Here is a 26,153-nt window from a genome sequence, read left to right as displayed (position 1 = left end):
AAATGAATTGTTTTCAGTAAACTGAAGAATGTCTTTTCTCTGCAGATGAGCGAGGCTTTTGACTTTGATTTATTCCCCTAGCACCACATTTTATATCCAAATGAAGCATTCAAGTTTGATAGAAGTTTTATCCTGAGTTGTAAAGTAGCCATGCACATGACCCAGCACATGACCCAGTAGCCATGACCCAGCTGCTCATCTCAGTTTCTTGTTATTCCTTTGGTCCTTCCCCTCTCCTGCCACCTGATCCTTTCTAACCTGGAGATGCTAAACCTGGAATCTCCTGCGTTCAAAGCACATGCTGCGGCAGTGAGCTATGCCTCTGAGTACCAGTTCCTGGGAATCCCAGGTGCGGAGAGAGTTGTTGTGCTCAAGTCCTGTTTTAAAAGGCTTCCCACAGGCATTCGGTTGGCCACTGTGATAGCAGGATGCTGCCCTAGATGTGCTGATCCTCTTCTTATGTTCCTATTCAGCACAGTGCACATAGGAAGCTGACTTAAGCTGAATCAGAGCTTTGTAGACTGGGTCTACCCCAGTACTGTTGACCCCAACTCTCCAGGGTTTCCCAGCCCTGCCTACGGGGTCTCCACTTTTGGGCTGGCCAGGAAAACTGGGGATTATTTGTGGTCTCCTGCCGCACCACCACCACCACAGTCCTCTTGGGAAAGGGCAGAGTCTCACCTCTGACTTTGCCCTGAGCTTTGGAGGCAAAGTCAGAAGAGATTCTGTCTCTTTCCCCAAGAGTCAGGCCTGGCTGAGAGGGAGAATTGGCGTTGGGTGATGCTAGATGACGGATGGGATACTTGCCAGAGGGCAGAAAGAGCCATCCCCGCGGCGAACACGGCAAGCGTATTTGTGGAGCCTTTTCTCCTCTGCTTTCAATTACATGGTGGCAGCCTCCCATCTCCAAGGGGTTTCTGCAACTCAAGCATATCACAGTGTGCAACAGAGCCCTAATTCTGGCTTCTGTATAAAGAGAAAAGCTGCTTCAGAGGAATGTTGAACAGAGACGTGTCAGGGTCTCTTGTCCCCCTTCTCCAGCCAGCAATTTGCCACTCCTAACAAAGTACATAAAGGTAAAGGGACCCCTGACCATTAGGTCCAGTCGTGACCGATTCTGGGGTTGCGGTGCTCATCTCGCTTTATTGGCCAAGGGAGCCGGCGTACAGCTTCCGGGTCATGTGGCCAGTATGACTAAGCCGCTTCTGGCAAACCAGAGCAGCACATGGAAATGCCATTTACCTTCCCGCCGGAGTGGTACCTATTTATCTACTTGCACTTTGATGTGCTTTCGAAGTGCTAGGTTGGCAGGAGCAGGGACTGAGCAACGGGAGCTCACCCCGTCGCGGGGATTCGAACCGCCAACCTTCTGATTGGCAAGTCCTAGACTCTGTGGTTTAACCCACAGCGCCACCCGCGTCCCTAACAAAGTACATAAGATCAGGCCAATGACCCATCAAGTCCAGCATCCTCTTCTCACAGTGGTCAACCAGATGCCTGTGGGAAACCCATAAGCAGGACCTGAGAACAGGGACACTCTCACCTCCTGCAGTTTCCAGCAACATCCTGCCCACATGGGCTTCAAAACAGAGAGAGGGATGCTTGCATAAGAAAGGTAGGTGTGTGTAAGCAGGAGTGATTTGGTTCTGTGAAATGGCAGCTAGGGAATGGATTCAGCACTGCATTCCCTTACTACTTTTCTGCTCAAAGTATGCTCTTGTTTCATTGAGAAAAAGCCCCTAAATTTTACAAAATAGGAGGCTGCAGGTGAGCAGATTTTTTTTTAGGGCAGGGGTTATTAATAATTTTAAGAAAGAGTTCTGGTCCACATAGATCTCTGTTGGGAGCATTGGGAGTCCTAATTTAAGCCTGAACTTCTAGAGTCCTTGAATTCATCCAGACCCTAATTAGAGAGGTGCTTGGTTATTGTTGTTGTTGTTGTTGTTGTTGTTGTTGTTGTTGTTGTTGGGGTTTTTTAAAAGGCAAATTTGCATTTGGCTATAAAGGCACCTCTGGGGATGTATTTTGTAACTTGAGCATGTAAAGAAAGATCGGACTGAAGTGTGTAGAAGAGGGTTGGGGAATGTGTGCACTTGGATTCCCAATTCCCATCAGCCCCAAGCAACATGGCCAATTGTTAGGGATAATTCAGTAACCTCTGCAGGCTCACAGGTTGTCCATTCATGGTGTAGAATATAATTCATGCATCTTGAAAACATATATGTTGTTTTCCTTGTGAGTGAAACTATAGGGGCTCAGGCTGCCAGATAAAGTGTGCAGTTGTTGGGTTTTTTTTACTTTTTTAAGTGGTTTGTTGTGGCAGGTCAACAGAGAGCTTTAGCCCACTCGTAATTGGTCAAACCCAAATTGCTGGCACACACTTAAATCCCTCTCACAGAAGAGTGACAGTCCGGAGGCACCCAGAGACAGTTGAGGACTGAGCTCAGTTGCCCTAGCACAGGGGGTGGGGACCTGTGGCCCTCCATATGCTGCTGACCTACAACTCCCATGAGCCCCAGTCAATGTAGCCAGTAGTCGAGGATGATGGGAGTTGTAGTTAAGCAGCATCTGGAGGGCCATAGGTTTTCCACACCTGCCCTAGTTCAACAAATCTTCTTTAAAAAAGAAGACTTTTGCAGCTAGGAAAGTGATGGGGAAATCTCCTGAAAAGTGTGAATGATTATCGGGGAGGTTTTGTGATTAACGGGTTTTCAAAGGCATCAGGCTGGCCACTGTGGAAACAGGATGCTGTGGGCCATAGGCCTGATCCAGCAAGCTCCTCCTACGATCTTACAAACACCCTGTGACCAGATCAGGATGGATCTTCCTTCTCTTGCAACCTAATCCCAAACTAATCGGGATGCATGCTCAAGAAAGGCCGGACATAGGTTAACCTCCATGTAAGCTTTGTGCAAGGTAGTAGGAATGAATGCTCAATGAACAGGTTGTCTGGAGGAGCCCTCTGCTCTGTACAGGTTCAACCGATCTAGCGCCCCAGAAGAAGAAACAGTCCTCTATGTATTCTGGGCGTGTGCCTCTTCATTGGCAGGCCCAACAAATCAAGAAGTGTTGTATGAATATGACAAAGGGCAAAGAATAAGAGTGATGCATGAAATGCAGAATCCCAGACCAACACATGTTGATTTCTGCCGCTCTCCATCTTTCAGAACACTCCTGCAGCAACTGCAGAGGCTCCAAGCCATGGTGGCTGGCAAAGTGTCTCGCTCGTGCAAAGCTGCCGGCACGCAAACGGGGACCTGCCTCATGGTGAGTCCTGCCTATTCCTTTTCTCCTTAGGTCCCTCCCTGGGCCATCGATGGGTCACATTGTTTAGCTGGAACAGCATCATGGTGGGGCGCAGGGGCAGGGAACCTTTTTCAGCCCAGGGGCCACATGCGAGCGGTGGGCTATGCCAAAGGCGGAAGTGTGTAGAGCAAGAAATGCAATTTTTTAACTTTTGCACAGTGGGCTAGGCCCAAAATAACCATCTCAGATCTCCTGTATGCTTTTCTTTCTCCCCAATATGACATGTTCTGCCTAACATAAAAAACCCCCTGCACTTCTCATCTCAAGCTAAAAAGTGCTTCTTCCTGATGTGCTAGCTTTCTTTGGCCAGTGAGCATTCAACCATGCAATTCCCTCGGCAGCATTGCAAAGTCATATTGTCCCCAGAGACCTGTGTCGTTTGCTTCTAGGCTGGCTTTATTTGGCAGGCGAAAACTGAAATGTGCTTCTCTCCCCCCGTCCTTGCTGTATGAATCCAACAGGGGCAATTTGGTGTTGTTTTTGTTTTTTAAGCAGCTGTCCCTTCATCTACCAGTCAAGCCCCCACTTTGAGCTCCTATTAATTCTCCCCTTCCTGCCTGAGCTTTCCCTCTTCCAACATGTCCTGTCAGGCTGCTTTTTAAACTCATGGTTGTGTGTGCCTGTTGAGTCGCGAGGAGCCTGGGAAGTGCCCACTGTGATGTTATGAAACAACATTGAAATTCATGTCACAGCCTAGTCTAGCCAAGATGGATTTCCTACCTTTTTGAGTTTTGCGAGTAAGTAGCTCGGCTGAGCGGAATGGCTGCAGAGCTTCCAGCATTGCCATACTAATGTGGAACGTCTCTCCTTCTGTGGAGCTGAATCGGGATTGCATCTGCGCTCCTAGTTTCAAGCATCCTGTCTCATGATTAATGCAGCCTGGGGAAGGAAATCACCTCTGAACCACACATCATTTTCTTGGTTTTGATATTGCTCTGTATTTGATGTTCGAGCTGTAAGACTTTATTTCTGTTCGTTGGCTCAAGTGTAACTGAGTCTCTGTGTCTTTCCTTCCTCCCCCCGCCCCCCGCCAGGTGGTAGTTTTATGCTTCGCAATAATTTTTGGCAGCTTTTCCCAAAGTTACGGTCCCACGTCCTCCATCACAAAGGCAGTGCTGCCATCCCAGCATTCCATCCCAGAGTCATATACAGCCTCTATAGGTGAGTGAGCATCTCTCTCGTGGTTCTGCAGATATTCAGTTTCCAAAAGGAGAGGGAGCTATGATTTGCCTCTGCCCTAAGGAGCTAGATCTGACATAAGGGGATTTGCATTGCATTTTGTGCCCAAAATGGTTTCTGTTCTTCATCCCCTCTCCCTCCTACCTGTTTCTGTACAGTGAGGTCAAGGAGTCTTCTGACTTATGAGGGGCCTCCTCACCCGCTGGAGGAACAGCACTTCTCAGATCGCAGCAACAGCTGGGACAGGCACCTGGAGGCCTCCAAGCACTCAGCTCTGCCTTCGGAATCCATGTCCAGGTCACCGCACGACCAAGTCACAGAGATCATGATAGCCAACGAAACGAGGCTAGAGAAGTCATTGCTGGTGGAGTTTCAGCAGCACAGGTGAGTGGGTGGCAAGGCAGTGGAGGGCATGGGCTGGTTGGACACAGAGGAATGGTAGGAGGAACCAGCTAGGGAACTTCCACAGGAAGAAGTCTTAGAGCCCAGGGAGTGGTTATGGTACCAGAATGAGTGGTCAGGGGGAGGAGACTGGGAAGAGGAGGTGTCAGAAGCTGAAGACCTAGCAGGGTTTAATGAGCAGGAAGAGTTTCTGGCAGAGAATAAGAAGAAGAGGCAGAAGTGGAAGCAAGAGAGGAGGTAGGCCAAGAGGCAGAAACAAATCAGGCTGGAGCAGAGTCATGGTGCCACAAGCTTCTCTCCACCCCCCATCTCCCAGAACCAGAAGAGGGCTGAAATGGGCAGAGCAGCGTTAGGCTTCATGCAGGCGCAGTCTCTGATTCCTTGGGGAAAGCCCTGGAGAGGAGGGGATCTAGACGGCTGTGAGGAAGTGGGGACTTTCAGTCTCAGCAACTGATTTTCATGGAGGAAGACCACCAGGAATGAGCTGCTGTGCTCATTAGGCCTGATCCTCAGCCAAGTCTGTGGAAATTGTGTTTTTGCTAATAAGGAGTAAACTCCAACTTTGAATGGTGTGATTACTGGTCCTATGACAGTGTATGAGGGTGTGGGGAGGACAGGACCCATATCTCCCAAAGCCCCCTTTTTAACCTTTTACTGTTCTGGATGAGCTCTCAAAAGCTTATTGCAGAATTTGCCTCATACCAAGTCAGACCATTGAGCAGTGGCCCATCTAACTCAGTATTCCCTACACTGACTGGCAGCAACACTCCTGAATTTCAGACATGAAGTCTTTCCTGGAAGTGCCAGGGATTGAACCTGGGACCTTCTGCATGCAAAGCAGATGTTCTATGACTGAGCCACAGCCCTTGTCCAGATGATGCCTGTTGAATGGGCTTTAGTTAATCAGAGGGTGGATTTCAGCTGAACACGAGAAGAAACTTCTTAAGGGTAAACACTGTTCAGCAATGGAAAGGCATGGTGAGGTCCCCTTGCAGAGGCTGGACAGTCACCTGTTGGGAATGTTCTGGCTGTGGCTTTCTTGTACTGAGTAGGAGCTGGGCTGGATTGGGGTAGCCAACATAGAGCTCTCTCCAGATGTTGTTGGACTCCAGTTCCCATCAGCCCCCACAGGAATGGGTAATGGCCAGGGACGGTGGCAGTTGTGGTCCAGCAACTTTTGGAGAACATTGGGTGGCTACCTCTGTTTTCAATGATGTATTCACAATTGCAGGCATCTCTTAGGAGAAGATGGGCTCTTTCCTTTTCTCTTGTGCAGGTGGGAATCTTAGAGGTGGCACTGGTATTAAAAATAATGCATTAAAAATAGTTGTGCATTTTTATTTTTTAAAAAATGAAAAACACTGCCTGATTAATTAGAGATACCTTTTCCATTTTTCGGGGATTCATCTAACCAAGTAAATGACTAAGCGTTGCAGCCCCGGATCGTGCGGCATTCTTTGCATTCAGAAGGTCCCAGGTGCCAGATCTTGGCATCTCCTGTTCAAAATGGTTTCAGGGAGCGAGGCTGGCAGGAAGGCTGCCACAGATCTTTCTGCTGTGCAGCAGAGCACATGCTTGCATTGTGTAAATTGCCACGGCTGCTGATAAGAGCAATGGAGAAAGTAGCCTGCACTGCGATTTTGGTTGCCGTTTTGTAGTACAGTGGTACCTCTGGTTGCAAACGAGATCCATTTCAGAGGCCCGTTCGCAACATGAAAAGAGCAAACCTGCAGCGGCACGTCTGTGCATGCGCGGATTGCAATTCGCTGCGTCTGCACATGCGCACGACGTCATTTTGCGCTTCTGTGCATGTGCGAGCGGCGAAACCCAGAAGGAACCCTTTCTGGTACTTCTGGGTTGCCGCGGGACGTAACCTGAACGTAACATGAAGCAAACATAACATGTGGTATGACTGTACTGCCACTTCTTTTCCTACCTTTGCTTTACAGAGTCAACTCAGAGCTGGATGCAAACGAAACTCTGAAGATTGTCGAAATTGACAGAAGAGTTAACGCTACATCTTGAGATGAAAATAAAAAAGGGATTCCCTCCCACCCTTTCTCTTTCTTCCAACCAAAGGTCTGAGGAACTTGTCTCTGTCAGTAAATCCAGAGGCCACGAGGAAAGTGCCTGGTTGATTTTCTGCACTGGATTGGGAAGAAGTGGCTTTGGTCTCCGTAGTCCATGTTCTTTTCTCCCCTCCTCTCCCCACCCCCAGCCTCCGACTCACACTACTCAGTTTGCCTTTCTGCTTCTACAACCAAGGGGAAGAATGGAAGGAGAGCTTGTTGGAAGATGGTGGGAGTAGGCATGCCTCTGAGTGGAGGTGCAGAAGGGATAACTTAAGCAGTCCTCACCATCACCGCAAAAATGACTAGATGCCTTCTTTCGGGTCTCTTAAAGGGTAACAAAATGTGCAAAAGTGGTTTAATGACTTATAGAGGGTTTTCTGAATTCATCCAAGAGCAGCCTCCCCTGATTAGGTGACTCTTAACACCATCATTTTATTCCTTTATAAAAGCCAGTGTGGTGTATTGGTAAGAGCAGTGGACTCGTAATCTGGTGAACCGGGTTCGCTTCCCCGCTCCTCCACATGCAGCTGCTGGGTGACCTTGGGCTAGTCACACCTCTCTGAAGTCTCTCGGCCCCACTCACCTCACAGAGTGTTTGTTGTAGGGGAGGAAGGGAAAGGAGAATGTTAGCCACTTTGAGACTCCTTCAGGTAGTGATAAAGTGGGATATCAAATCCAAACTCTTCAAATCCTTTTTACAGGGAAATGTCACCATGGTGTAGCAAACATGTCTCTTACGCTTTCCTGATAATTTGTCCTGGACCATTTCTGCATCCCCTGCCCCTGTTTTGCAATAGAAATGCCACCACAAAGAAGGCACTTCCTTTTGATTTTTTACCTTAGTGGTGAAAATGGGCAGGAATTGATAGGTTAACAGAGGTCTGGCAAAAATTTATGATGCTTGTTCTCGAAAACTTCCAATTGTGTTCGTCACTGAGAACTAAGCTATATGTGAGGAATGGGAACTTTTCTCTCAATGCAAGCTCTAAGTGTAGGATCCCTCATGCAACATTGGTGCATGTGCTAGATTGAGTCTTCTACCCTAACCAGTTGCAGTTCTATATTCTCTTATCTAGGAGCGAGCTTCATTAAACATGGAACTTACTTGTGTGTAGACATCTGTAGGATCGCACTGTCTCAAATCTTGTAGCCAGCATTGCCTTAAACCTTTTTCCTCCCTCCACGAGGACTACAAACTTGTCCCTTCCTATAAAATGAGGGCAAAATTGATAGGAATCGGTCAGATCCACATGTTTCCATGTCTTGTAGCCTGGTCATGCAATAACTCATTTTCTTGATGCTACCTTATTAACCAAAGATACCCATGTTCAGTAGCAAAAGCTACATTGCCTTCATTCCCCCTTACAGCATTTTCCATTCCCTTCTATGAGCATGTACCAATTGTATGCTGGAAATACAAAGCAGTCACTGATTCCTTTGCTTGCATCTGTCTTCATGAAGAAAACAGACAAAATTCAGTTAGTCTCTTTCTTGTCTGGTCTGCATGAGAAAATGGAGCCAGCCTGAACCAAATCTGCTTGGAGAAACCAATTTGTACCCGTTTCTCATACAGGCGAGAGGTCCCCAGGCGACTCAGATTCCTCTGCCATCCCTGCCACCCCTCCTGTTGTAAATAGTATTTATTAGTTGCCTCATGATATCAGCTGGCAGCCGGAATGACAAGCAAAGGACATGAAATCCCTCAAATGCTCTGGGTGACTTTTGAAAAAAAAATCTATAACTTGTTTTAGGCTCCTGACATTCAACTTAAAAATTGATGCAATGCAATGTCCTCACCCACTACCCTGGCCTCTTTGTGCCCTATTACGCTTTCTGTTCCATTGTGCATGCACTCACTTAAAGCAGACGTCGTGATGAAAACCAACAAAGGTTTAAATCTCATGTTCTACTTGTTCTCTGCTATGGCAAGCTAAAATGACCGCAACGTCCTCTCCTGAGTGCCAGGGGCCGATTCTGTCTCCGGAAAATTCAGCAAACATCTGCCACCCTTTCCTGAATAACTTGTGGTGAGGATTGTTGGCTACATTTGTGTGTCACTTTCCATACCAGTCACCATCTTAAATTAATATTGGAAGCAGTTGCATAGATGGATATCTTAACAGTGCAAAAGGTGTGCAGAACCTGCCAGATTTTGCAGAACTGCAACTCCACTTCCTTGGCCATTGGCCATGCTAGCTGGGGCTGATGGAAGCAACAGCCCTACACCTGCTGTAGAACAATGGTTTCCCCACCCGCCAAGGGCCTCTGCTAAAATTTTAGCTGCCTGTTTGGGCAATTGAAGACGATGCCCTTGGCTGCTGTCCTGCAGGGTTTCTCAAGAACAGCTATACATGCAAACATTAAGCAGTGGTTATTTCACACTGTGTATTGAACTCCATGACATCATCTGTCATTGATCCCACATACTTGTAGCAATTATACTTCTTTTTTTAAAAGAAAGCTGATGGGTGGGCTTATAAAAGAAAGGGGCATTATTGTAAACTCTATATTTATGGAAGTCACGCTTCGGTCAGTGACGCTTCTTAATATTGCATAATCATTGACTAGCATGTAGATGGTGTGTTTTATTTGTGCATATGCTTCGATTCTGCGCTAGCTTTCCCTTTATATCTGCTATTTTTACCGTGCAATTTAATGTTGAAGCAAATGCTTCCGAGCCAGATTTCAGCTGATGCAAATTGTTGGTTTTCCATTTTACTCCAAGCTGAAGATGTGCTCCCCACCCCCTTCTTTATTATTCTTCAGCTATTCTTAGCAACATCGTCCAATTCTTGATGATAAATCTGGGTTAAATGTCAAATTTTAAAATGCCTAAGTTCCCCTTTTAGGAATTATTCCATCCATGGGGTTTTCTTTTCTTTTCTTTTTGTTTGAACCTTCAATTTTGAGGAGTACATGCTGTCTAGACGCTGTTTGGCTGTCAGTCAAGTGAGTGAGTAACATTAATTTGCCACATCAGGAAGGATATCCACGAAGAACTTGGGATCTCTCATGTCACAAGTCCATTGTGCAAACTCCCACCACTGCACACAAAGCATAAGACTCTGTATATTTAGCATTCTTTTCCCCACTCAGTGACAAAAATAATTCTCCTCTAATTGCTAATTGGAAAGAGGCCATTTTCCCCCTTGTATTTTTTGAAGGTGAAACAGTAGGCCACTGATATAGTGACTAAAGGGGGGAGGAGATTGTTTTTCCAAAGTTACAAAACATAGGAAGCTGCCTTATATGGAGTCAGACAATTGGTCCAATTAGCTCAGTATTGCATTTACTGACAGGCAGTGACTCTCCAGGATTTTGGGCAGGAGATAGTCCCAACTCTACCTGGAGATGCCAAGGATTGGACCTCAGACCTTCTGCTTGCAGACCAGATGCTGTACCACTGAGATGCAGCCCTTCCCTAAGTTCATATTTACTTACTAGTGGAGTTCTTCTGGATGTCTTTGCAAGCAGGAGTTCAAAGCCAGGGCTTCCGGATCCAAATCTGATTTCTTGCGAAATGAAAAAAGGAAAAGAGAAATCCATCAGAAACAAGGTCCTGTGAAATTTGTGTTGAACGTCTTTTAAAATAAATGTAACTTAAATTAAAAACCAGCTATTTATCTTAAATTATTTGAACATGTTGACAGTTTTCACCATCTACTTAGATTTCTTCTTTCCTAATAGTCCCCAAGACAACAATAATCTTGTGCCATCATAAAGAATGTGGCTTAGTTGTTAACTAAGCCTTACTCAGAGTAGACACATTGAAATGAATGGTCTTAACTTAGTCATGTTCATTATTTTCAACAGGCCTATTCTGAGTAAAACTTAGTTGACTACCACCTTAACTAATGTATTTTGGTATGTAGAGAGGAAAACTAAACAGTGAGATCAAAGGGGGAAATAATGAAAGTGCAGACTGTAATAACTCAATTAAGGCTTAAGTGCCTATAGAATTATCACAGTGATCATGCACAACAGCAGCACAATCACCCTTCCATTGCTAATTATTTCACCTGATGGAACACCAGCACTCTAGTCCTATATCAAAAAGTAACAAAATAATCTATTTAGGAACGTAAGTCACAATTTATATCCTGGATCACATAAATGATACAAGTGTACAATTCGTTCCCTTTGATATTTTTCTATGCAAAATTTACAGATTCTACTTGTATGTTTTAGTTGCTGTTTTGGCAAAATGGGGATCTCTGATGCAGAGCTTTGCGGCTGGCTAGAAATATTCAAATGACCACACTAGAATTCACAGGTTTAGATGTTCAAGTCCAGTTTGCCACACAAGCACCCAGTCTTCTCTCTTGAGAATGGTTCGATGTGGTGATATAAGAGAGGTGATCATCATGTGCCTGTGTGGTCCTATAAATGTCATTGGACTCCCATCACCCACCATCAACATCATCAGAGGTGATTGGATTTGCAGTTGAACATCTTCTGGAGGGGTCACAGGGTCTACACACAAAATGGTTAGCCTGTAAACTGGAAAGCCTATGGGTACCATTCCCCATCTGGTTTTCAAGAAATACCTGAGTTTGAGAATGTAAGCATTGTTCACATTAACTAGTTCTCTGAGGAAATGCTGAAAACTTGCACAGGACCCTGGGGAGGCAACTTTTAGATGTACCCAGGACCTCTGGGGAACCACTTATCTATGAAGAGAATCCCGTAAGACTGAGGGCTGGATCTGAGCAACCCAACCACAGGGACAGGAGAGATCCAGTGGGACAATTCACACTATCTACCTGCCCGCATTCAGATGCAGCTTCTAGCCAAAATAGACAGTTCCATCCTGCAACTGGATATGTCTAAAAGCTATGGCCATTGCAGAAAATGCTGAAGCACATTTTCAGGGTGCACACTTAGTTGATATGGAGTGTTGACCAAAACTGATGGGCTTCAATATAACCATGAATTTGGTGTGACCCACCTGTATGCTGTTCTACGATACTAGATTGCAGGACAAGATCAGAGTGTGGGACAGGAAGGCGCCTCATACCAGCTCAGTCTATATGTCTGTCTAGCTCAATTTTGTGTTCATCATTCTGGTGCTCTCCTGATGTTTCAGGCAGTTGTGTGTGACTTCTTGGACACAAAGCACAATCATCTCCCCATAGTATCTTGGTTCACCACCCTAAACCACCTTGATAACTGAGGAACCAGTGCTAAGTTTCTGGCAGAACCTCAGTTTTCCCAAGAGGGAAGACACTTTAAAATCCACCCTACTAAGGCAGGTGTTGTTAAAAAGAAAAGCTTGTCTCACTGGTCCTTCTTTCAGCCCCCTTCAAGCAGGTGCCCTCCCAGTGCTGTTGGATTATCACTTACATCATCTCTATTGGCCAAGCTAAATGGGCTGTGGCAATTGCCTCTAGAGGGCACAAGGTTGAGGAAACCAGCCTTAATTCATAACTTTCTTCCCCTTTCTCTGGTTTAATGGCTTCCTCTACCATTGTTTCCATTATTTTGTAGGTATCAATATAAGAGAATAAGGAGGCAATATAGGAATTAGCAGGGAACAGAGTGAATGTGCATCTCTCTTTTAAGTTTTATTTACACACACCTGAACTTCATGTTGTAGGATTTTGGTACAGAGGTGAGTTTTTGAGCACTCATCTGTGATGTTGTATAGGCATGTTGGCAGAGCTGTCTGGTCATAACTGGTGAGGACTATTTACGGTTCTATAGTAGTCATGCACCACACAGGCATATTTGGTTTGATTCAATCAAATGATGATATATCTTAATTTTGTAGCATTAGCCGTGATGGGGACATTCTTGTCCGTTATGTATGTAGAAACACGTGCAACTTATTTGATGTCTAATCCCCAAGAACATTGGTGATCTATCTTCAGCAGTGTATCTCTTGATTTTCAGACTTGTAACATTCAAACAGCATTTCCACCCTTTATCTTGGGTGTCATTCGTGTTTCTCTGTATTCCAGTTCCAAATGCCTTTTCAGGGCTGTAACTTAGATGGCCTAGCACACAGACTGCTAAACTTTTACACCTCAGTTTTTTGTGATGTGCTGAGCAGCAGGCCCTATTCTAAACTGCTAGAGGAGGTTGTGCTGAGAATAGGATTATGGGTGCGATGGGTTTCTCCATGGATTTCTGTTCGAAATTTGGATTCCCAGTGCATTGCACCAGTGCCCCGAAACTGCTGGCAAACTCTGTGGAATCTGGAAGTTTTCAAAGAACCTAGGCGCTGTGGCTGGGGGAGAGAAGGAGGTGCATTCCTTGAGCAAGCCCCAAGCATCTGCCCCATAGGGTGGATTTCTCCTCTTAATTCCAAAGAGTCTGTCTTCATACATCTCTAGGTTGAAAACCTGGAGGTGGTTTATTAAAGGAGCATGACCAATCATGGCAGATGATCTTGAACAGGGCTTCCACCAAAGAAGATACCACTTACCTCACTTTGCACCATAAATCTAAATACATTCAGCCAGATTTAGTGTGCATGGAAACTCAAATTTACACACGCAGATCTCATCCAAGCAAGCATTTCCCATTGGCTTAAATACCAGAATGTGTTACAAGACGATATAGCTTAGATTTATTGCCTAACATAAAAGTTGCAGTTCTGTAAGTTCCATGCATTCGGATCCACAAAATGCAGTGGGTCAAGGCATATATTCACTGGGTGCAGGATTGCAACTACTCTATGTAGCCATAGAGGAGCCGCAACTGTTACACTAGGCCATCTAAGTCAGCCTCCTTCTGCCCAAATATTTTCATTTCCAGTACTCGTGCAGCTATGTGAATAGGCAAATATAGTTTTTTTGCTAGTCTGCATTTAAATGGAATTGTCTTTATAAAATATGGGAATTTAGCAAAAAGCATGAGAAGAGTTCAGAAAGTTTGGGTAAATTACAATAATATCCCCCCTTTTTTTACTTAAACTGTTAATGTTCTTTGTTGTGTTGTTTTTACTATGTTAAATGCCTTTTCTTTTTGTATTTATACTTTTTCTACATGCACTGCTCTTTTAGGTGTGTCCACATGTGATCATTCATATTTCAAACAGGTGGGAGGGTGGGTGGGTTGGGTAAGAGTTTTGTGTGTGTAAAGAACCTTTTATTTAGCAGACAGGTTTTAAACCAAGCAGCAAACTAAGTTCTTTTTTTTAAAGTAGCTGAGTACAGTGAAAATATGTATTGCTTTATCTGTTTCCTTGCAAATAAATATTTTCCTAAAGAAAAGGCATCTCCTATCATTGTGCTGTTTATTTTCCTCCACATGTATTTACAGCAGTCACCTGCTTTAACCCAAACACCATGCTTCAATGCTTGGAGTACTTCTAGCTTCCTTTTCATGCTGACAGCCTATTGTCCAGTGTTACCTCCAAATGGTAAGAGATCAAAAGCAGTAATGTGTCTCACAGTCATGGACTTGCCTTTTGCTTCATAGAAAACACTGAACTAATCATTGTGTTTTGTTTACAAGATTTGTGGGGTATTGGGAGAGCTTGTAAAGCTGAAAAATGACTGCAGTTCAGCCAATGCTCAGTGTTGCATGCATTTATCTCAGGTATATTTGAGGACCACCTTTGACCAGTGGATATCCACCCCCTTGCAGATAGATGTCCAGCAGGCCTAGGGCAGATCTAATGAAATGCCAATCCATCTGTGTCTAAAATCTTTGCATTGAGTGATGACTCTTTAAAACTGCATGTTTTATTTTGCACTAAAAGCAGGCAGGGGGTGGGGTGAAAATTAAAGGAGATTAATGCATAAATAAATCCTGCGTGAGAGAGGATTTAGGCCAGCATGGATGCTCTGACCTACCTCTCCCTAATATATTTTTATTGACTGGGGGGGGGGGGAGAGAAAGAGAGAAGGCGAATTTAGCAAATGGTGCAGGTTATATGCTAGATTAATAACCTAGTTTTATTTTTAAAAATAAATTTATTGCAGGAAGGATTGTGTTTCTTAGAGCATTGATTTGCTTAAGTTTATTAAAGCTTAGAACATTTTTTTTAAAGAATTCAAGAATATTAAAGCCAGCAAAACAAAAATACAAACATTTTGCTATATAAAAACTTGTGCTTTTTCTCTCTTTGTTTATTTTCTTACCAATAGCAGAGGCCTAGGTACCTCAAGTACATTTGGAGTACTCCTGGATACATGTTTATTAGCAGTCCAACACAGCTGTGGTTAAGAGTGCCTTTTACCAGCTTTGGCTGGTATGCCCACTGCAGCCATATATAGATCGGGATCTCTTGGCCACTGTAGTCTAGGGATTGGTAACCTCAAGACTAGGCTACTGCAATGCCCTTGTATGTGGGACCATGCTTGGACATAGTCTCGAAACTTCAGCTGGAGCAGAATGCAGCAGCTAGAGTTCTGATGGCTAAAGCATGTGACACTTTAACTAACATATGTTACCAAGTCAAGGTTCTTGTCATAATGCACAAGCTCAATTTGATCTCTGAAATCACCTGCTCATTATCTTAGAAGCTTGACTGGTCGGTCTCTCTCTCAAAGTAAATACATCGATACCAAGTAAATACATCGATATCAAAGAATAATATAAAGAAAGAAAAAAATAGAGAAGAAAAAAATGCAAAGAAAAGTAGACAGTAAAAGAATAAAGAAAAGTATAATATTTTAATACAATAAACACTATTTTACAAAATAATAGTAATAATAATAGACTTCCATCACTCTCACAACACTTCCTTTCACATTTCATATTTTATCTGTATTTCAGTATTATTTTCATCTTAATATATAGATATGTATGTTTCCCCTTTTCCATTCACGAGGAAATTCTAGACACAGCCAATTTTTTACATTAGAACCTTATCTTTCTAAATAATCATTCAAGCACCTCTGTTCCTTCTTGACTGTATTCATTGGCTTTAGTCTTCTTATATCCATCAATTTGGCCAGTTCCAAATATTCACATAACCATTCCTCTTTGGTCTCTACTAAAAATCGAGCATTTGAATTAATAACCCGTTCCAAATCATCATTAATAATTCCCTTCAAAAAATCACTCATAAAGTCCTTTTGGTTCTAATGCAATAAATAACCACTTGTTTCCCTGATCAGACCTTGCAGAAAGTTTGAAATATGGGGTAATTCCAAAATATATGCAATATTGTTCACAATCTGTAGAGTCTCCATGCAAGACACCATGCAGGTTCCAGTGTAATTTAGTCTCCATCCTATCTATTTTCTCACTTGGCTAAAAGAAAAGGTGACTTAGAGCTCTGACAGGAGGTTACACTATAAGGGCTTCAAGTTCCCTTCCATTACCATCATTCTATGTGGATTGTATTGGTGGCTGGTTGAGTGCTTGTAATGTGGAATAGTAGCTTCCGTTAAAAAGGGATTTAGGTCCACCACTCTGCCTCTGACAGCCATGTATCCCCAAGGCAGGGGTGAAGCTGGAACTAGCCAGAGGGTGGAATACCAGATCTCATCAAGACTGCCTAAATAACTTTGCTTCTCATCATGCCTTATGTGCATTAGTGCTACTGAGCTTTTGCTGAAAGGGATGGTTGCTCCCAGCAGGTACACATGAAGGTTCATTGACACTGCTATGGATTACACACACACACACACACACACACACACACACACACACACACACACATTGGTATTGTACTCAGTGGTGATTCTGCACTGGTGGAAAGAGGGCTATGGGTTTGCTAATAGGCTATCTTCCCACCCCTGCCGCCCTCAAGCGAATCTAATGGCTTAAGTAAGCTCTTGTTCCAGCAGGAAAGTTGCTTCTGGGCTTAATAACGCGTGATGGTTTCACCCTTGCTGGAGGACCGCTGGCAACATATACGCCGCTGTCCAAAATCTTCAGCAAGCGCTTTCTCACGCTCTTTATTCCTGCTACCTAACGGGCTCTCAACACCCTTCACTCTCCACTGCGCTGATGCTTCCAGTTTTCTCCCCCCGAGAAGGACTGCTAAATAATAAAAATTAAAAAGCACTCCACCTCATCCTAACACACTGGAGACGTCCACGCAACTTATGCCCCTCCATCCCTCCAGTCCAAACGCTTCTGGATGCTGCACAAAACGGGGCGTCCGTCTGTAGCCCCGCCCCAACTCTTCCCCCCCCACCCCCCACCCCCATCCGGCACGCACACACAAAACAGAGGAGTCTGGCCAGGTTTTAAGGTGCAGCTGCTCCTGCTGTCCTTTTCGAGCGGGCGTGGCGGGAGGAGCAGCAGGAGGGGAGGAGGCTCTGATTGGCCAGAGCGGAGGCGGGAGGTAGGGAGTTTCCCACAATGCCCCGCTGCAGCCAGTGCGGCCGCCGATGGATGCTGCGGGAAGGTGCTGCCATTTGCAGCCGCCTGGACCAGTGGCTCGCTGAGGGGAGCCCCGCTCCGGCAGAAGCAGAGGCAGGCAGGGAGGGAAGCACCCTTCTCACCCCAGTCCCCGGCAGCCCTTGACCGCAAAACTCCCCTCGCCTTCTCCTCCGCTTTCCTCGCGGGTTGCTGTCCGTTCAGCACCGCGATGAACCCGCCTTCCACAGCCGGCGAGGAGAAGGGGGCTGCGGGAGGCAGCAGCAACGCTTGCCGGGGAGCTGAAGGTGGCGGGGACCCTAGGAGTGCAGCCGCGGGAACAGAGGACCCGGAAGAGCCCGCACTAACCGCTCAGAAGGAAGAATCCTTGGAAGAGAAGCTGAAGAGTTTAACCTTCAGGAAACAGGTGTCCTACAGGTGGGTGAAGGAGGCAAAGCAGGAGTGTCATTCCGGGTGCGCTTTCTCCCACGTGAGAAGGGGCATACACGTGTGTCTGTGGCTGAGTCTCCTTGAGCCTCATAATGTACCCATCGTCAGAAGTTCCCTAGGACAGAGTGATAGGGAAAGTCTTGTCTAGCTCCAATCTTCCAAGTTTCCCTTGTAATCTCTCAGGGAGATAGATACCTTAAGTGCAAGTGAATTTAGTGTATACTTGTCATTACTTAATGTAGACGAGGTCATTGCCCTTAGCTCACTTTTACCCCCTGCCCCACTGCTCCTTCGATCTGGGTGGCAGGTTTCACACCCAGTTTGGAAATTCTCATCTACCTGACTGTGAACATGAGACCAGCGAGGGGCTATTTACTTCAGTTGTGCTAATTCAGAGTTTTAATGGCATGATTTTATGCAGAGGGAAGCTTCAGGATGATAGATTTCAACCTTGCAATAAGTCAGGACCTACTGCTGTAACGTTCTTGTAGGAGAGGATAGAAAGCTTTGAGGATTCTGATGGTTGTTTTGGAGGCATGCGGTTTCATGAGGTTTTACCCCCCTTCCCCCCCTCCTCTGAAAGCTACATGGTATGTGGGCAGCCTTGCCTGGAGAGAGATAATCTTATGGTTGAAATCAGTGCACCAGGAATTCTGTGTCGCGCATAATGTGTGTTTCTGTGTCAGGTCAGTTTATGCACACACGGCAGCAAAACAGCTGCTGCCCCAAATGTTGCATTATTTTTTTCCAGAGCTGGGGGTGGGGAGGAAGGCAACTGATGTATTTGTATTGGCACTTGGAGTGGTACCGCAAAGGACTTCACATTCCTACATGTAGACCTAATCTTTGTTGACAGCATTATATGTTAGACATTGATAGCATCATGTATGTGATACCGTAGCAATTCCCTTTGGGATTACATGTGTGAGAAAATATTATAAAATCTATAGCTGCGTCTGTATATATTAGGAGACAAGTGATATATAAGTTAGCTGCTAAAGAGTTAACGTTATGCAGTAACGCCAATTTGTTATGCTCGAATGTATGTGTAGGTAGCACTGTAACAGCAGGATGTGGGAGTCACGCTGCCAGAATAATGTTGCAAGCAATGCCAGGGATTAGGGTGAGGGTAGCATCATAATTGTCTACTGGTTTCCCCCCTCCTCTAACCAATCTGGCTTGTGCTAAAAAAGAAATCCTGATCTTGTTTACAATCCCTCTCCAAACAGACAGCAGTGCCTCAGAAAAGATGGTGAGGGTTTAAAAAGGTCTGTTTGCGATCAGGAACTTCAGGATTATCCAGAGTGGGTTCAGAAGTGCTGTCTGCCAGGGAAGTGGAGTTATTCTGGAAGTTTTTGATCCCCAGTTTTAAAAATAGAAACAATTAAAAGAAGACAACTGAATCTACCTGTTGCTTTATTGGTGGGGGTGGGGTGGGGATGAAAATGTTTCCTTGGAAAAGCAACAGAGAACAATTTTGGGTAGCCTGTCCAAGGCTTCAGGAATCTTTTGAAGAAGAAATCCTCACATCAGTTATGAACCATTATGTAAGTGTTAGTATTTGCCCAGCTGTGTGGATGGTTACATTGTGTGCCTACTTCTTTTACTTTAATGCAGCTGTATTTTTCATTTCGTTTTTTAAAAAATAATAAAATATTGTTACGATTCTGCCAAACATACTTCAGCAAATGGTAAAAGGAGGAAAAGACAAACATTGCATTGCTGATGCTTATTAATATTCTGGAAGTTAACACAAAAATCCAAACTACAATATAGACATACTTTAAGGAAAAGAAAAGAGAAAAAAGCCTATTGCACCCCAGATACATTCTGTTTCTCAGGGTTAACACAACCGTCAGAGTGTGATAAAGAAAAAATATGTTTTATAAATTTAAGGGTTTCTAGATTTTAGCTTACATAATATGTATTGGTTCAAATTAAATTATCTCTAATAGTGCTACCATAAAAGTATTATGTTGAGATTTGTCATTCCAGTATTTTATAAACTCATACCAAGATTCTAATACATTTCTTTGGGATTTTGCTACATCTTCCCATAATCTTTGAGCATCTATGATCTTATGTATAAGCACCCTCTGCCAAATAGCTATTTCCCATTTCTTGATCAACCCCAGCAACTAATATCCAAGTTGCCAGCAAAATATTTTCCATCACTTCCTTGTTTTCCTTCAGGAGTATTTCTTTTACCTTGCCCAAAATAAAAATCACGCCATCTCATTTTAATTTGTAAGTTGTGATTTGTTTAATCTGGCCCTCTGAAACCTGAAGTTAGAGACAAGCTAAATTAAAGTTTTTGGTAAATGTTTGGCTCTACTTTTATGATTTCCCCTGCAGTCTTCTCAAACAAGTCTCTAGGTCCCAGCTTCAATATCTGAGCAATTTTGTCTAAGCGTTAGCTTTGGTTTATGCTATGGGGTTAACTCTGTGAAATATCAGTATCTTGTGTAAATTATGACATGAGCCTCAGGCTCCAGTGCTGTATGACAGTAAATGCTTGTGTAAGGACACGGCCAGTTATTTTGAGAAAACGTCTCTTAGCAATTTCTAATTAAAAATAACCAAAATTAGTTCAAGAGTGAGATAAAGGCCCCTGAATAACTTGGGGCATCACACTCTATGAAGGTAGCATCATGGTGATCCTACCAAATATGCCATAGAGATGAGTTGAGTGAATACAGATGATTGACTGGCATCTGTCTGTCTCAGGAGACAATGGAGGAGTGTGCCTTTGGGGGTGAAGTCAAGCTGTCAGAAGGTTGCAGTGCCTGCTGTGGTTGTTGTAGAGACTGATACAGGAGAGACATGTTTGGTCGCAGTTGGGGCAGATGAAAGTGTCTGGTTTTGCTGTTACAAGTGCACCATGGTGTTTCTTCTCTCTACACTCCTCCCAGCAGTCATTCCTCCTCTGGTCACTGCCATGGATGCATGACCTGTCTGTCTCCCGGCACCGCAGTTATATGCAAGGGATTCCTACACAGCAGGATTGATGTTGCCAGCCTTCATGTCATGTTTGCAGACTTCTTTGCAACGCGGAGCTGGTCTGCCAACGTGGCTGGTGCCTGAAGCCAGCTCCCTGTAGAGAGCATCCTGGGGAATACAGACAAACATAAGCATAAAGCTTAAACACACCCAGGGATTCTCTGGGCATCTAAATATGCTGTGCTAATTTCAAAGGAGAAGAGGAATTCAGAAACCTTGGTACCCCCATTTTGTAAACGAGTGCAAGTATGTGATAGTTTCAATGAAATAAATGGAACGATGCACATAAAATTAGGTGCCTGGTTTGGATGGATTGCTATTTTTCACTGGGGTAGCCCAAGGAATATGCAAGTTCTGTTCCCTTTCACCTGGTCCTCTCTGAACACAACTCTGTGTTCAGTTGCCTCTCTGAACATAACTCTGTGTTCAGTTGCCGAAAGAATTTTGTGTTCCGGGTTAGATAAATCAGGTGTCGGAAACTGCAGGCCCAGGGACTAAAATGTGGTCTTCTAACCCTCCTTATCTGGCCATCAGGACTCTCCTCAGACAGACACTTCCTCGCATCTCTACACTTCCTACTAGCTTTGCTTCACACCCTTATTGAAGGTCTTTGACTGGCTGGAATGTGTTCCTGAACTCAGATAATATCTCTTGCTTCCTTGGATAGAGAGAGGGTGTAGAAACTAGCCTATTGCATAAGGGTAAATTTACTTTCATTGATCCACCTACCTTTGCCTCTGGTCCTACCCAGCACTTGTGTGTGGCCTCCGGAAGATTGCCTAGAAGGGAATGTGGCCCCTGAGCTGAGAAAGGTTATCCACCCCTGAGATAATGGAGCCTTGCCTAGCCAATGCTGGCAGAATAACTGTTTTGATTATCTCGCCTCCCATGTAGGTGAAATGAGAGGAGATTTCCAAGTTTGTGTTGACTAGTCATTTTGGCCAGCTTCTGCACCTGCTGGAGGTACAAGGATGGGATTTCAAAGCTGTAAGCTTGTGTGTGGAGATGGTTTTCAAACAGCCTGCTTTGAAATGCTTGCAGAGAGAGATCTGTTGCTTTCTGAAAGGTAGCATCAGCAGACCACTTGACACACATGGACTGGCTCTTTTGACTTTGTAAACAAGAGATGACAGCCTAGCTGATGAGTGCAAAACCTGGAGTGATTCATTCCCCGCTGACCTTAGTCAGTGACGCAAAACAATACATTCAGTGGCCACAACCATCCCTGAAACATTTCTGTTGCCGCTCGCTGCCTGCCTGCTCCCCTTTTCCAACAGTTTTGAAACATGGAAGTTAATGCCAGGCTTCTTAGTAGCGGCCTGCAGCAGTCAGAGATGGCGAGTTCTACAGGTGGGTTTGATAATGATCCAGGTAGAAGTGCCTAATGCAGAACCACAGGCAATTAGTTGATTTCTGCATTTGCATCAGTGGGGCTGGAGAGTGCAGACTGCTGCACGCATTTTATTGAATTTTGCTTTTCTATCTTTAATAGATAAAAAATATTAATGAAAACTTACCGCCCTCTGATGCTATGAAATGTATTGGTGTGTGTGTGTGTGTGTGTGTTCCTGGAACTTTCTTCATTTCAGAGGTGGCTATGCTCTTCTGCACTCCTGGGGGGTAAAAACCCCATTTGCCTTTTGCTCAGCTTGTGCGTAAGTGAAGCTCTGCTAAGTCAGGCTAATGGATCATCAAGATCAGTAGCACCATCAGGGTAGGGCTCTGGGAGAGGTGTTCAGACTCCCAATCTGTAGAAAAAGCAGAAGAGCTTGAAACAAAGCCAATTTACCACATTTTGAAGCATGGGAAAGAATATACATCGTCATAAAAGCATTGTCCAACTGGACTACTGAAATAGTCTGGCATCCTGTTTTCAGGAATGGGTGACAAGCCACACCCTCTGTAGCTACAACCTTCCTCTCCAGGTCACAACCCTCACTGGACCTGCCTTGCAGCCTCCTTGAGTCCTTTGCCTGTCCAGAATGTATCCTTGAGCTCCGATTATGCTTCTTGCTGTCCTGGATGGAGGAAAGGGAGGCGTGTGTTGAGTGTTTATAGAAATGACCATTGTATACAGAGGCGAAATTTCCATTCACCACTCTCCCCACTTTAGCCTCAGGCGCCACCCATTACGTGGCCTCCAGCAGGATTTCAAGAAGGGAATCGTGCTGGATAAGGTTTCCCACCCCTGGAGTAAGCCAGTAAGCAGGACAAGAAGGTAATAATGGACTGTCACAGGAGTGTACTGGTCAGTAATCATACAGTTCAAAGATGGAGTTAACTCCAAAAACACAACCTCCACAGACTTGGTTGAGTGTTAGGCCTAATGAGCACAGCAGCTCATTACCGGTGGTTTTCCTCCATGAAAATCTGTTGCTGAGACTGAAAGTCCCCACCCCCTCCTCAATCAGAGACTCTTCTCTGCCCTTTTCATGCCTCTTCTGGTTCTGAGAGACAATGGGGAGAGAAGAGCTTGTTTCAGCAGCAGAGGGAGACACCCATGACTTTGCCTGACTCATCTCTGCCTCTTGGCCTCCCTCATCCCATTCTTCTGTTTCAGCTTCTGTCTCTAATTCTGGACTTTCTTCTGCCACAGACTCTCTCTTAACTCACTGAAACCTGTTATCTCTTCAATTTCTGACACCTCCTCTTCCCAATTTTCTCCCTCTTCCAACTCACTGACATCCCACCACTACTCCCTGGGCTCTGAGCCTTCTTCCCTTGGTGATTCCCCAGCTGGTTCCTCCCACCATTCCTCTGTCTAACCATTCCATGACATGGACCTACCCCTCTGCCCTATAATCTATAATCCTCAAGGTTTTTCTAACGGCAAGGTTGTCCAACCTCTTAACTCAGAAGGAGTATGATATGCTTTATCCTGAAGTTATTTAGGGACTTTGCTCCTCCTTGGTGAGTTGTGTCCTTGGTCACATAGGGTAGAAAGGGGAAACTCACAAGACAGGAGGCAAGAGGCTACTATTTGAACTCTGCATAGGATGGAATGAAGTTGAGAAACAGTGGGTTAGTTCAGAAATAATAGGGAACTATGCCTTCTCACAATGTGAACAAGCCACAGCAAGCCTGAGATGCACGACCTCTCCATTTCCCTCCCTTCCTCTCTCATGCCCATAAAAAGAAGAAAAAGAAACTGTTTCTCCTGATTTTAAATAAACCAATTCTTGACAAGAAAGGGGGGTTTGTTTAAGCTATAAGTTGTGAGAAAAGGGCATAATTATAGTGGTTTCAGATGCTAGCTTGTTCTCACTAACCATAGTTTCAAAAAACCACAGTTCCTTGGGTTTGCACATCACAAGGAACTGTGATTAGTTTAAAATTGGAAGCAGATCATTCTGGCCTGCTTCTCTACTGCATAAGAGAGAATGGACAGAGGAGAGGAAGAGTGTGAGCCTCAGGCTCACCATAGTCCGTTCACCTCATGAGAAACCATGGTATCCTGTCTTCAAGATTAAACTGCTGACTTGCTGAATAGTATACAATTAAACCATGGCTGAAGAAGATAACATCTGGATTCAGATTTCTGTGATAGAAAATCTAGCTTTCCCAGGCCTGTGGCTCTCCAGATGTTGTAGGACTACAATCACTATCATCCCTGACCATTGACCATGCTGGCTAGGGTTGATGGGAATTATAGTTGAAAACAACTGGAGGGCAATAGGCTGGAGAAGGCTGCTACAGCCACTGGATTCACTGACTGGCTTTCTGGTACGACAACCTTGCACCTGGTATTCAGAGGTAGTCAGCAGCTTAATCTGGAAATTCTGTTAACCATAGTAACTATATGGAAGTTTCAGATTCAGTATTCTCTCCTCTCTGCCTCTCTCTTCATGGGCCCATATGTTCTGTTCATGCATCAGAGCTCTTATGCCAATGAGATCATCTGGATGGAGGCAAACCCACACTAGCAGAGAGAATGAAAGATGTTTGAAATATGTGTTAGTGCAGGGTATATATATATAGAGGGGGGGCAGAATAGCAGAAGTTGTTTGTCTTTCCTTGTGTGTGGGCATGCAGTGAATTCCATATCTTTAAGCACAGAAGGCATTTACAATAACCTTTAAATAACAACTTCCTGAGGTATGTCATTAATTCTGTTTGACTTGCCAGCATGCAAAAGAAAGCTGAATGCTTTTCTGCACCTCTTGATTTGCACATCTTAGTGCCTTTTGAAACAAGTTTATCCCATGAGGAATTCCCCCTTTCCGGCATTTATAGCAAAGAGTCTCAGTAAATACCTAGATCTGAACGCTTTCTCCCCACCTCCTGTGCCAAAACACCACTGCTGAACTGCAATGCCTCCCACAAATCCAATTTTTCCCTTTTCTTATCCTCCTCATTTTTCTTCTTCTTCACAATTACTGCCTTAAAAAGGGTGCTGCTGTGATGGATTTACAAATGTAAATAACTGCACAATGAGGCAGGAAGCTCAATTGGGATTAGCCACAAAGGTTGGTTTACGCAAGAGCACCGCAGCAGTTCCTCGAGGCACCTTGACAAGTTTCAAACGGTTGGCTCGGAGGCGCCCTGTGCGTGTGTGTTCAGTGTTGACAGCTAATGCACACCATTCATCTGCATTTATGGCTTCCATTATTGAGAAAAGCCTTCTCTGCAAAATAACCCAGACTCCTGCAATGGAGCTTAATAACTTCGGCAGTGAGTGGAAAGTGGGCAGAGGTAGCGGAGAAGGAAAGCAAAAGAGACTTGTCATTAAGAAGTGCGAAGGAGGCTTGCACACTCCTTCCTCATTTGTCAGGGCTTAGTATGAGCCCGAGCTCAGCAGGCTCCAGCCCCCAAACCTGTTTGGCGGTTCAGTGCTTAGAGAGAGAGAGAGAGAGAGATGTGCATATATAGCACACATAGCACGACCAAGGGATGGAACCTTGTGCTGGGCTATGCAGGGACAGGTAACATTCCTAGCAGCTCCTGTTGCCTCCCAAGACTGGGGCCGGTCCTACCATTAGACAGAGTGAGCAACCACACCAGGGAGCAGATGCTGGAGGGCCGCTCCCAGCTGTTCCTCCCGAGTCCTCTACAATCACCGGAGTGCAGTGAGAGCCTCTCCTGCTCAATACAAACCCATGAATACAGATGAATGTGTTAGCTGTCAGCACTGAACACACACAAACACGCAAACACACACTACCTCTTGAAACTTGTCCAGGTGGCTTGAGTAACTGCTGTTGTGCTCTGATGTAAGGCAGCCTTTGTGGCTTAATCCAAATAGAACTTCCTGCCTTCTACATAGTGATTTGCATTTGTAACCACATCACAGCACCACCCTTTTAAAGGTATTAATTGCAAAAATAATAAAGAGGAAAGGAAAAAAAAGGGATTTGTGGGAGGCATTCCAGCTCAGCAGTGGTGCTCGGGCAGAGGAGGTGGGGGAAAGCATTCAGAGCTAATTAGCTACCCATCTATACCACTCTGAGTGCAAGAAAGGGGGAAATTCCTTTCTTGCATTTA

The 26,153-nt window shown here is 44.7% G+C and overlaps 2 protein-coding genes across 9 annotated transcripts in view; both read left to right on the top strand.

The window, feature by feature from the left end:
• The window catches only part of CREB3L2 (cAMP responsive element binding protein 3 like 2), a 65,564-nt gene extending 54,703 nt beyond the window's left edge, over window positions 1–10,861 (top strand). For both annotated transcript variants that reach the window (XM_081212068.1, XM_081212069.1), the window contains exons 9-12: window positions 3,168–3,267; window positions 4,341–4,467; window positions 4,644–4,869; window positions 6,837–10,861. In XM_081212068.1, coding sequence (XP_081068194.1) covers window positions 3,168–3,267; window positions 4,341–4,467; window positions 4,644–4,869; window positions 6,837–6,912 — 529 coding nt within the window. In that variant the 3' untranslated portion in view covers window positions 6,913–10,861. The remainder of the gene's footprint in view (window positions 1–3,167; window positions 3,268–4,340; window positions 4,468–4,643; window positions 4,870–6,836) is intronic.
• A 6,223-nt stretch (window positions 10,862–17,084) lies between these two features.
• DGKI (diacylglycerol kinase iota) overlaps window positions 17,085–26,153 on the top strand; it is a 275,714-nt gene continuing 266,645 nt past the window's right edge. For all 7 annotated transcript variants that reach the window (XM_081212004.1, XM_081212007.1, XM_081212006.1 and 4 more), the window contains exon 1: window positions 17,085–17,660. In XM_081212004.1, the coding sequence (XP_081068130.1) occupies window positions 17,455–17,660 (206 nt within the window). In that variant the 5' untranslated portion in view covers window positions 17,085–17,454. The remainder of the gene's footprint in view (window positions 17,661–26,153) is intronic.

Source organism: Podarcis bocagei (assembly GCF_964188305.1).
Source record: "Podarcis bocagei genome assembly, chromosome: 10".
Taxonomy (NCBI): domain Eukaryota; kingdom Metazoa; phylum Chordata; class Lepidosauria; order Squamata; family Lacertidae; genus Podarcis; species Podarcis bocagei.
The sequence above is the reverse complement of the archived record's forward strand: the minus strand, read 5'-3'. Positions and strand labels throughout refer to the sequence as shown.